This window comes from Solenopsis invicta, chromosome 1 (assembly GCF_016802725.1).
Source record: "Solenopsis invicta isolate M01_SB chromosome 1, UNIL_Sinv_3.0, whole genome shotgun sequence".
In the NCBI taxonomy this organism is placed as follows: Eukaryota; Metazoa; Arthropoda; class Insecta; order Hymenoptera; family Formicidae; genus Solenopsis; species Solenopsis invicta.
Genome location: NC_052664.1, coordinates 4,189,526 through 4,201,930, shown reverse-complemented (window position 1 = coordinate 4,201,930; position 12,405 = coordinate 4,189,526). Strand labels below are relative to the sequence as shown.

Below are 12,405 nucleotides of genomic sequence, written 5' to 3'. Positions count from 1 at the left end.
TAATATCCTTAATTGACTTTTCACCTGTCATCGTACGGTAGGACTGATAAAATACGTCACTTGGACAAGAAAAAGTTTATTCAATTAATCTTTCCCAAATAGAACAAAATATTTATAAAACATTTACTAAATATTTATAATATTTATTTTAATATTTTATAAACATTTATCATAAACATTTAATAAATGTTTTTATGGCCGTAGATTGGACTGATCATAAATATTTATTATAAACGTTTCAAAAATATTTATGATAAATATTATGGTAAATATTTTGAAAATGTTTATTAATTATTACGATAAAGATTTGTAAAATTTTACTTTTTTTATTAAATTTATATAAAATTTTTTAGTATTAAAAATCGCATCAGCAAACAATATCTTTTAAATATTTATTGTTGTGTATTTTAAATATTAAAAAAAATATGTCTGCTGATTGGGAATAGTAGAATCCAACTAAAAATTATGAATTAATTTTAATTTTATTTATTATTTAATAATTACAATATTAATATACAATATTAATATACAATTCTTATCATTCTCGGTTAGACGTTAGCGGGGAAAGGTATTCAAAGGTTCCTTCCACATATTCTGGGACTTAATTCGTGCGTAGATATCAATAAAAACGCCGCCGGCAGACAAAGTTCAGGCGCCACAACTCTCTTAAATTTATTTTTTTGAGGAATATATATACCCGGCATACACCGCCTATTTAATGTACTAAACCTCCTCAAGGATTACTAATGGATTATACTCAATTTACTTAAGGGTCTCAAGGGCTTTCAGATCTATTCTATAGATATAGACACACCTCGGCATGGCTCGCTCAACGTGGCTCAACAGGAACAGGAAGTAGCTGCTCAGTCGCCGGTCGCCGGTCGGCCACAGATGGGCGTTCACGTGACGCTGTTGGTATGTTCTTTTCAGTTTCACTTCAAATGCCGTTGAAAAGAACAGACCAGGAACTTACGATAGTGGCCTAGCTTACATCGAGCACTTGATACGTGTACTGTAACTCGTAACTTTCTATTAAATTCTTTCTATTAAATCTTACTTTCGACGATGCGTGTATACATGATACATATATTTAATAATCTTGATTCATATTGTACCAGTTTAGTATACTATTTTTTAAATTTATTGCCGAAATTAAGATAATTTAATAGAAAATTACTATAACAGTACGCGTATCAAGTGCTTGGTGTAAATTAGGACAGTAAAGAGGAACCGATAGTACATACATCGAAACAGTATAAAAAAGAATAAGAAAAGCTACGCAACGATACCACTAATTATTTTATTTGTATTTATCATAAATATTTACATAAATATTTTTGTAAATATTTATTCTTTATTTATCATAAATATTTTGGAAAATATTTAATAAATATTTTAACAATATTTTAGATAAAGATTTTTATTATCTTTTCCGTCATATATATAATATATTTATAAAATATTTCTATAATATTTATAAAAAATATTTATGATAAACGTTTATTAATATTTATCATATATATTGTGTGCTATCTGGGTTATTACATTATTATTTTTTTGTACAATATGTCATTTCTAAATCATACATACGCGCGCATATGTATGATTATAACAATTATGACAAAATATAAAACATTTTTAAAGAGTAGGCGCTTTCTGGCCTTTCTACGTCCCTGCCCAGAAATCGTCCGAAGAGGACTTTCTGAATTTTACGGCCAAAACGTAGCGCGGAAAATGAGATAGGCGAAAGGGGAGTGGAGAGGAGGGTATCCGTAGAGATAACATCGCCGCTCGCTCCGTGTTTGCTACCGCGATACTTTCTCTTTCTAACCGATGGTCTAAACAGAAGACAGATAGAGATCCATTATCCGTCTTTATCCAACTGATGCATCTCTCACTCCTGCACATAGCACAGAAGAGAACCGTAAAAATGGACATAGCACCGCTGAGAACCACCTAAACGTGGACATTACCGACGTGGAAAATGGGCATTGGCTACGTAGTTCAATGTCCATTTTTCACGAAACATAGAGGCGCTTCAAAATAAGTATGGCGTTGTACCATATATTTCCGTTACACGTGGCGCGATCGCAATGGCGGAAGTACGGGAAGATATATGTGGTTAAAAACGATAGCCTTTTTTTTCTATACCTTTAACATACAATTACTATTCAGTCTTGTATACTCGCCGTAAATGTTTATTCGGTTGATCTTTGGCAATTGTCAGTAATGTTAAACAATTTAGATATTAATACTACGGATACGATATTAACGTGAGAGCACGATCCATGCACGAAGAAGACCAAGGGAAGAGAGAGAGTTCTCGTTGGCCGGGTTCTTCCTTTTCGTAGCGCTCTTGTCGGAGCGCATGTGCAAGCCTGTTCGGTTTTGTGATTGGACTAGTGGCTTGGCGCGACGCGCTTGTCCAGCGCGTGCTGCCACACACTCCCCTCCTAGCGACTGACCGTAGGTTGAGGAGCGAATCGTACAGTTTTCTTTCCCGGGTAAACTCTTGGTGGCTTTGTCTGCTCTGGTTCCCGGTTGGCTTCTGGCGTTGTTTGTATTTGCGCTGTTCCTTGTGGCGTTGGTTGCTCTGGGGTATCCTCTAGGTACGCCGGTTTGAGCCTTTGGGTAGAAATCGTTTGATTCCTGGCGTTGACTTTGATTCGATAAACTTTGTTGGACAGTCTCTCTATTACTTGGAATGGTCCCTCGTAGGCGGGTGACAATTGACTTTTTTGGTCATCGGCTCTAACAAAAACATGAGTGCAAGTAAGTAAATCCGGATGGATAAATACCTTAGTCCTTGCGTGATGTGCTGTGCTTCTAGGTTTCATCATTTGCATTGCCTGTTGGAATCCTTTGAGAAAGGTTGTCTGTTTGATTGGCGTTTGCTCCTCCAGAAATATATCTCCGGGTAGTCTGAGTGTTGTGCCGTACACCATGTCGGCGGCTGAAGCGCTTATATCCTCTTTTATGTCTGTGCGTAGACCCAGTAAAACTGTTGGTAGTACATTCGTCCATTCCTGGAATTCGTGACACTTGATGGCTGTTTTTAGGGATCTATGCCATCTCTCAATCATCCCGTTGCTTTGTGGGTGATACGCGGTTGTGCGTATGCGATTGATTCCGAATAGGTTGTTCAGTGCTTCAAATATCTGTGACTCGAATTGTACACCTCTATCTGTGGTAGCCGGTGCACCGAATCTTGCAATCCATACTGAGTAGAAGGTATTTGCTATTGTTTCCGCTGTCGTGTCTTTTACTGGAACTGCTTCGGGCCATCTCGTGTATCTGTCCATCATGGTAAGACAGAACTTATATCCGTTGGATACTGGGAGAGGTCCTATGATATCCAAATGAACGTGACGAAATCTTGCGTCTGGGTCGTTCCGCGACTGGTTGGCCTTGTGTAATGATTTGATGCATTACTTCCTTCTGTGTTGGTTTCTTCGGCACAACTCGTGTGACATCCGCGAATTCGTTAAGTAGTTCGTTGAACTAGCATGCCGGCTGGATGGTCGAGAGAGTTCGTGTGTTATTTGTGGTAATTCGTCCGTATACCTGGAGCGAAGTTTCTCTGTCAATCAGCCTTTGGTTTGCTAGATCTACCAATAGGTTATGATGACTAAGGAAGTCGGCACCGATTATTGCGTGTTTGGTATCTGCGATAATAAATGACCATGCGTAAGGGCGTCTTAAATTTAAGTTCAATGTGAGAGTTTTCTCGCCGTATGTATCGATACTTGTGCTGTTTGCTGCATACAGTTTTAGTTCGCTTGGAAACGCTCGTTTGGCGAATAGTCTCCTCGGTATTATAGATACGTCTGCGCCCGTATCAATTAAGAATGGAGTTGACGTTACCCTGTCTGTTATAATTAACCTGCGGCTTTGGTGCGTGCCGGCGGTCGCCGCTTCCACTGCCGTCGGCTCACTTAGTTTTCCTTTGTCGCTGACGTCGTAGGTGACGTAGCCGGAAGTGGTGCCTTCCAGTCACATGGTTTCCGGCAGCAATAGGCTTGCGCGCCAAATTTTTGGTGGTAGTAGCATGTGCCGATATTTACAATGCGTCCCCTCGACCTTGATGAGTGGTATCGCGGCCTGGACCTGCTTCGCGTGCGACTGCGTCCTCGTTCGTTGTTTTCCTTCAGCTGTACGCTCAGTGCCTCCAGTTGGTCTTTAATTTGTTTCACCTCGTCGGCTAGCCTTCCACTATCGGGCGTCGATTGTTGTTCACATGCCGTCACTGCCATTACCTGATTGGTTGTGTTGAATGCTTCCGCGACTTTGTCGGCTAACGTTGCTAGCTGCGCTAAATCCTGGCTGGCGGCTGCTGCTAATATGCCACGCACGTTTTGCGGCATGTGCTCGAGGAACAGAGTGCGTAGGAGGTCGTTGCTAATCTGGTCACCGGATAGGTTTCGCATTCACTGGAGGAAATGCGAGGGCTTTTCGCTTCCGAGTTCGCGTCCACGAAGCATCTTTCTAAGTTTAGATTCGGAGGTCTCGTCGAATGTGGAGATGATTCTACCTCAGGGTTTCGTACTTCCTTTCCTCGGGCGGTTTACGCACGATGTCGGACACGAAGGGCATCACAGATTGGTCGAGGTTCAGAACCGTATAATTGAATTTCGTCTTGTCGCTCGATATTCTTGATATTTCGAAAGCCATCTCGATCTGTGCAAACCAGAGAGCTGGGTCGTCTTTCCAGAAAGGCGGTATTTTTAAGTTCGTCAGCGCGTGGGCACTTATTCCGTTAACATCATAATTGATAGCGAGCGGCATCGCGAAACGATCCTCCGTCGATGGACCTGGTGCGTCGTGGGTAGTCGTCTCCGAGCCCGTGTTGTTCCGTGGCGGCGAGCGGTCGACTGGCATTGTAGGAAGCTTCGCCCGGATTGTATTTTTGCCTCAGCACTCGCGATCACGTCGGGCGGTCACCAATTTATATGGCGTTGTACCATATATTTCCGTTACACGTGGCGCGATCGCAATGGCGGAAGTACGGGAAGATATATGTGGTTAAAAACGATAGCCTTTTTTTTCTATACCTTTAACATACAATTACTATTCAGTCTTGTATACTCGCCGTAAATGTTTATTCGGTTGATCTTTGGCAATTGTCAGTAATGTTAAACAATTTAGATATTAATACTACGGATACGATATTAACGTGAGAGCACGATCCATGCACGAAGAAGACCAACGGAAGAGAGAGAGTTCTCGTTGGCCGGGTTCTTCCTTTTCGTAGCGCTCTTGTCGGTGCACATGTGCAAGCCTGTTCGGTTTTGTGATTGGACTAGTGGCTTGGCGCGACGCGCTTGTCCAGCGCGTGCTGCCACATAAGGTTCTATCTAAACTCGAAGCCTGTCCCCTCTCAGGTTCCTCTCTGTCGCAGGTAAATTATACGTCATATAAGTTATTTGCCAATCAATTTACTTCTTGTAAATATAAAAAAAAACATAATGTTTGTTTTATGTAGTTTAATATCTTGTATATTAGTTTATATTTGTTGAAATGAATCTGTATGTATTGTAAAAATTGAAAATGAGATATCGTATATTACTATGTCAATCATATGTTGTATTATAACACTTGGTGTTGCGCATCAAATTTTCCAAATGTTGTAACATATGATTGATAAAGTGTATGAATATTGTAACAAAACAAAGCTAATTAGATGGAATTAGAGTACCTAAAATAAGAGTTAGGTAAATGTAGTGGCGATTTTTGATTGGTTGCCTTAATCTGCCATATGTAACAGCCAAACAACCGCGAATTTTAAATATGACGTTTGTAAAAAGAAACAATAATAAGAAAACAATAATTAAGACAAAAATACTTTATAGCTAATATATTATTCAATATTATATTTTGTAAATATTTCACAATATTTTACATGTATAATTAAATTAATAAATGCTTAATAATGTTGATTAATTTACCCACCTATGATCTTAGCAACCGATTTATAAACAATCTAAATTAGATTACACATTAGGTTAACAGGCACATAATAAAAAATTAAAATGCCAGGGTGTGTGGCTCCAGGATGTTTCAATTCTTTCCCCCGTAGGGGTCTGGAGTCGTTTCGGGGCCTCCCGAGGCTCTGCAACGACTCCAGATACAGGAATTGGCGTTCCTGCGGTTCCCGAGCTCGCTAGGGGGTCTGCGGACTCTCGTAGGCCGTAGACTCAGGGACTTCAGCCACCCTGGCGCCCCAGCTGGTATACCGTAATCCGTCACGTGCTGAAATTACGTGCGGGACGGACCGGTGGCCGGGCCTCACCGCCCGGGCTGCGAGGAGTAAACCTCTATAAAAAATCCAAGGGTGGCGTCCGTGGCGCGGGGGGTCGTTCCGTGTAACAGCGGGGCGGTGCTTCGTGTCTCGGGCGCCAACGTATTTAGTCGGTTGGTAGCGTTGCTGCCGTGGCGGTGGTGCCGGTCCGGTGTGGTCCCGGGCGGGCGCTTGCGCTCGTCCGGGGCCCCCCCGGGCCGTCTCTCCCGTCTTGGTGGATCCGCCTACCCATGTTGCCTCGGGCCGATGGTCCCCGGACATCGGCCTGAGTAGGCTCCGGGGCGAGGGTGGGGTTCCCCTCGTTAAAAAAGACCCCATTATGAAAACACACATGGGTAGAAAGAATAAGAAGGTACCGCCCAGGGGTGAACGGACACCCCAGGGCCGGCACGGGGGGGCTATTGTCCCGGGTCCCCCCCTGTCGTCATCGAACGACGGGCGGTCGAGCGGAGTCGACGCGGGCTCCGCCGACCATAGGGCTACCGCGGAGACCAGGGTCTACGATCCTGAGTACGACCCTCGCATCGCGTACTCAGCTTCGCGATGGAGGTACCTGCGGAGACTCTTCCGCATGAACTACGGGTACGACCATGTGCCCACAGATAAGGAGCTGTGGGAACTACACATTTTCGACGTGGAGTGGCGAGACCGGGAATGGGTGGAGTACTGGAGCTCGGGCGAGTCCGGGCTGACCGGTTACTCCTCCACCGACGACGAGACACAAGTCCCCCTCTCGGGGAGCGGCGGTGGGGTTGAGCCGGCTCGGCGAGCCGTGGCCCCTCCCCCGCGCGCCGAGGAGGGGACTACCCCGCTGTCCGGCGGGGGGCCCAGGGTGGAGCCGGCCGACAAGGCCGAGGCCCCCGTGCCTCCCACTGGGGAGACGTCGGCCCTGTCACCCGATGGAAGCCGCGAGGCGGAAGTCGGTGGACGGGGCCCTGTTTGCGGGGCGCGTCGGGCGCGCTCCCTGTCTCCGGGCCGGCTGCCCGGCGGACGCCGCGAGGCGGATGCCGGTCAGCCGGGCGGAGGCGGGGGCGACGTCGGTCGCGCTCGCGCTCGCCGATCCGCATCCGCGGGGGTGGCCGGGGGAGCGAGGGTGAGCCTAGCTCACCCGATGAGTCTCTTCCGGGCACCACCGTGGATGTGGACCGGCCATGTGATGAGGAGGTTTCGACCTCTAGGGGCGCGACGGAGGCGGTCGCCCCTCCGCCTGAGCCTCCGGAGGAGGTAGTGGTCACACCGGATATCCCGGGCGTGCCCTCCGAATCCGGGACTCAGCGCGGGAGGAAGCGGGCGCGTGGCCGTCCCCGGCTCGATGGGAGCGGACCTTTCAGGTCTCCGTCTCCCCTCTCGGACGGGGCGGACATTGAGGACCGCCTCCATGGAGTGCCCATGGAGGGTTTCCGCGCACGGCGGCTTAGAGCCAATGTGCTAAGAGACTCTTCGGAGGACGAAGATATGTCGGGGGGGTCAGATTCGCGGCCTAGGCAGCGGATCAAGATACCCCCGACACTATTTACTCCCGAACAGCGTCGCGAGCTGGATCGGGAGATCGGCGTCATCTCTCGCAGCACGACGACCGACCTGGCCGGCTTGGCCGACGGTTGGCTGCGAGAGGTGGAAATTGTCCGGAACAAGTGCACCAGGCTAGGGATGCATGGTGCCTTGTCCGGACAACTGAAGAAATGCACCCATCTCGCCCGAGAAGCGGTGATGACCCTGGCCTATCGGGCCATGGGCCGCCTCGGGCGGGATGAGGGGCAGGAAGATGTCGCGGCAGCGGTGCGCGAGGAGGAGATAAGGTCCCTCCGCGCCGAGGTCGCGGAACTACGGGGGCAGCTGGGGGTGGCGAGACGAGCACTTGTGCTCGGATCGGGGCCCTCGGCTGCGTCCCGGAGCGACGGGGTGGACTCATCCTGCCCCCCGCCGGCCCTGGCATCCGTCCCTGTTCCCGACCCCTCTTCTTTCGAGGAGAGGGTGCTTGGGCTGCTGGGGCGGATGTCTGGGTCGATGGGGGAGTTGGAGAAACGCCTGGCGCGGGTCGAGGATGAGGCGTATTATGCCTCCTCCCCGGCTGGCGCTGGTGCGAAAAGAGTGAGGGGTGGTCGTCGGGGGGACAGGGCTCCGCGGGAGGAGCCCCCTTCCCCCGAGCCACCCAGCGGCCCCGCGGACTCGCCCGCTCGAGCTCCGTCCACGGACGGACCGAGTTGGGCGACCGTGGTGGGCCGCAAGGAGAAGAGGAGGGCTGCACGGGGGGGGCGCCGACGAAGAAGTCGGTCCCCGCCCCCGCGCCCTCGAAAACCGGCCGCGGGCGCTCCCTCCCACGACCGGGTGTTGCCGGTGCTGGTGCCTCGGCGGGGGCGGGTGCGGCATTGCCGCCCCCGCCTCCGCCGGGGTCGCAGCCCGGTAAAAAGAAGAAAAAGAAGGGGCCGAAGGGGGGTAAAAATGGGGGGGGACGTCTCGTGCGGCGTCCGCTGCCCCGGGTGCGGTGGGGAGGCGGATCCCGCGTTCCTCCGTGGTGGCAATCACGGTGGAGCCGGGGTGTGCCTCCTACACCGAGATTATTAAGAGGTCCAGGGCGGCGATCAACCTGGGGGACTTACTCCCTCAGCCCGCCCTGGGCCTCAAGTTCAGGGTATCGCAAGCCGGGGGTGTCTTGCTAGAGATCCCCGGCGCGGATAGTCGGCCGGCGGCGGAGCGCCTCGCGGCCGAAATGAGGCGGGTGGCTGGGGGCCCGGGGATCCGAATAATCTGCCCTATGCGTAGGGTGGGGGTTCGGGTGTCCGGGTTCCTGGACTCCACCGAGCCGGAGGAGGTGGCGGTGGCGCTGGCATGCGCCGGAGCATGCAGCGCCACTGATATTGTAGTCGGTCGAGTTACTCGCGGCCGCCGGGGCATGGGCTCTGTGATTGCGCAGTGCCCGGTCGCGGCGGCGGCGAGGCTCGCCAAACTGGGGAAAGTGGCCCTGGGTTGGGCGGCTGCTCGCGTGGAGGCGCTTAAGGCGCCTCCACAGCGATGCTATCGCTGCCTGGCTCAGGGCCACATGCAGCACCGGTGTCCCGGTTATTTTGACCGGTCCCGGTGCTGCTTCAACTGCGGCGGGGAGGGTCATACTCGGGCTCAGTGCGCGAATCCGCCGTTCTGTCCCGAGTGTGCCTCCCGCAACAGGGCAGCCGGCCACCGACCGGGTGGCGCGGGCTGCCCCAAAATACCCCCCATGCCTCGGAGGGCCGGGGGGCCTCCTCCCTCCTCCCCAGATCTGGGGAGAGAGGAGGAAATGGAAATGGAGCGGCCTCCGTCATCGCCGGACGCTGACGCTGCCCGCGGCGCTCAGGCCGTTGGGGGCGACGGTCCGGCGGTGGCCGAGGCCGCCAAGGGGGGTGCGTCTCCCGCGGGCGGGGTCCCAGTAGATGGGCCCCCGGCTGCGGTGGATGCTCGGCTGCCGGGGTCCACCTCGGACACTTCGGAGTCCGGGGAGGAGCCCCCGCCGCCAAATCGCGCGCGGTCGATGAGACCGGCGCGCCCGACGCAGTCAGCGTGTCGAGTCACGCTTCCGGGGAGAACCTCCCCGTGGCTAGGGTAGTTCTGTCTCCCCTCCCCCGCCAACTCCCGCAGAGGGAGCGGAGGGGGAGTAAGGCCACGAGGGAGGCGAGGCCCAAGGGAGGCGCGCCCAGTGCGCCCTCCCCGGGGCCGCCCGTCCTCGGCAAGGGGAAGCGGCGTTAGTGCCGCTCCTCGGGTGCCCGTCCCTAGCTGCCCCTAGCGCTCGGGGGATGCGACGGGACGGGGCCCAGGCCGATGGGGCCCGACGCCAGGCGAGATGCCCCTCCCCTGGCGCCCGGCCCGGCCACGCGAGCGCCGTGGACGGGAGGTGGTGGGGCGGGCGGCGGCGACCGCTCGTCCCTGGGCGTGGGGCTTGCACCGGCGATATGTCGGGAGCGGCCCCATGGCCCTAAATGGGCGCGGGGGTGCGTGATGCTTCGCTCCGCATCCCCGGGGTCGGGCTAGGCCCTACCGGCCGACGTATCTCGGCTGGGCCAGCAAAGCCCGACTCCCAACCCGATGAACTGGCGCGTCGGGGAGCTTCATGCTCCGATCCCCAGTGGAGGGACGTTGGCGTATGTCTCTACAATCCCGGTCCCTCCACGCAACGGGGCGAGATGGGCTCGGTGGGTTTTTAGTGGGTAGGCGGGCCGGGCCTCGCCAACTTTCTGCCGCGCAAGCGGTCTGTGCCGGCGAGGGGTACCGCGTCCCGAGTCCCACACTCCCGTGGTCTAGCCAACCCGGGGTACTATGAGTATTTTCCCCCCGTTAAAAAAAAAAAAAAAAAAAAAAAGGGATGTTTCAATTCATCCTCAAAAGGATTCAAAATGTGTCACTTTCCATTAAAAGATGTAGAAAGATGTACTTTTTGAGTACTTCATATTAAACGAGAAAATTGGACACCAACTAAATTTTCTACATTATGTGAGGTAAAAAATAAATCTTCATAGATTAATAAATATTCTTAATAAATACAAAAACAATTGAAACAAAATATAAAAACAAAATTAATATTAATAAACACGTCCAAACATGTAGACGGCCCATGACATGACTACTACACGTGGTTACACAAATTGACACGAAGTATGTACAGTCGTGAGCTAAAAGGTTGCAACACATTTTTTTTATGGTTTTTGGAATGTAAACTTGTTTATCAAACGGCGAATGTAATTGGTTCTTACTTGTGGATCCAACCAATTACGTTCGCCGATTGATGAGCAAGTTTACATTCCAAAAATCATCGAAGAAAATGTGTTGCAACCTTTCAGCTCACAACTGTACACCCAAGGACTTTGATTCTGTCCATGGGGAAATTTTCCAAACTGAGAAGTCGCTATCTTTCTACATATTTACAGTTTATGATTAACGTAACGGCCAATAAGCTCTAGTTGTTTCATTAATCATGAACTGCGAGTATGTAGAAAGTGATGACTTCTCAGTTTGAAAAATTTCCCCATGGACAGAATCAAAGTCCTTGGGTGTACATACATACATCAAACTACATCATGTATGACTACATCATGTATATAGCCAACCTAAAAATGAGAAATCAGTATAACCAACGTAAATTTGGCTGTATATGGCGGCGGTTTTGCCTAACTCTTGTTTTAGGAACTCTAGATGGAATGCGTGTTATTAATTCTGTCTTTGTGCGAGTTTTGAAAGTTTGCAATGCTTGGAAGGCGTATTGCGTCGTGCGTAATAATCAATCATCAATATGTATAATTGCTGGTGTTGCTATCAGCGAACGGCGGGTCGCGATAGCACACAAACCACTCACAATGGCAGATGCCTAGAGATTTTCCGTAGGTTGGTTAGATAAGTCAAGATGATTGGTTGGTGGGCTATCGGGATGTGCGCTATCGGAACCCTCCCGTCAGCGAATGTGTCCCAGATAAATTTCAAATTAAACACATTTCTATTTCTCATATAGTATGTGAATACTTTGTGTTACATTTTATTTACAGAAAATGGTCAGAGGAATGGAAGGTGAAAGAAAGATTTTAATATACGGATAGAAATAAAAAAAGAAGAACGGGGACAAGGAAGGAGTCTAAAGTCAAAAATGAGAGAGAGAGAGAGAGAGAGAAAGAGAGAAATTGAAAGACCATAAAATAGGAATAAAATAAAAAGGAAAAAAAGGATATAAAGAAGACGGAGAAGGTAAACATTTCTAAATAAAGTATAAAAGAAATTACAAGTGCAAATGAACATGGATTTGAAGGTTATTTTTAATAATTGGTAAATATCATATCATATATGTCTTCAGATTTTGTGTAATAGAAATGAAAATTTCTTCCCAGCAAACACAGTTACATAACGGCAATGTTAATAAAATAAAATCGAAAGTAACACGCAATATAACATGCGCGTTACATGTAATGTCCATGTTAGTTGTAATTTCCCACTCATAAAAAAAGTAACAGTTACATAACAGTTGTATCATATTTGTTATACAGTCCTGCCGAAAATGTACGATTAAAACCGATTAAAAAAAAAAAGTAATCCGAATTAATCGGGATTTTGGCACCGAAAATATAGTATTAAAACCGATTGAAAATAAGAAC

General features: G+C 49.5%; 3 protein-coding genes across 3 annotated transcripts in view; 1 reads left to right on the top strand and 2 right to left on the bottom strand.

Moving 5' to 3' along the window:
- Positions 1-12,405, top strand: part of LOC105207326 (E3 ubiquitin-protein ligase HUWE1) — a 336,590-nt gene that overhangs the window by 129,893 nt on the left and 194,292 nt on the right. The window lies entirely within an intron of this gene.
- Positions 2,454-3,302, bottom strand: LOC105199476. The gene has a single exon (XM_011166613.2). The coding sequence runs from the start codon at positions 3,300-3,302 to the stop codon at positions 2,454-2,456; it is 849 nt and encodes a 282-aa protein (XP_011164915.1).
- On the bottom strand, positions 3,936-4,427 carry LOC105199477. The gene has a single exon (XM_011166615.1). It carries the CDS (start codon positions 4,425-4,427, stop codon positions 3,936-3,938), a length of 492 nt encoding a protein of 163 aa, XP_011164917.1.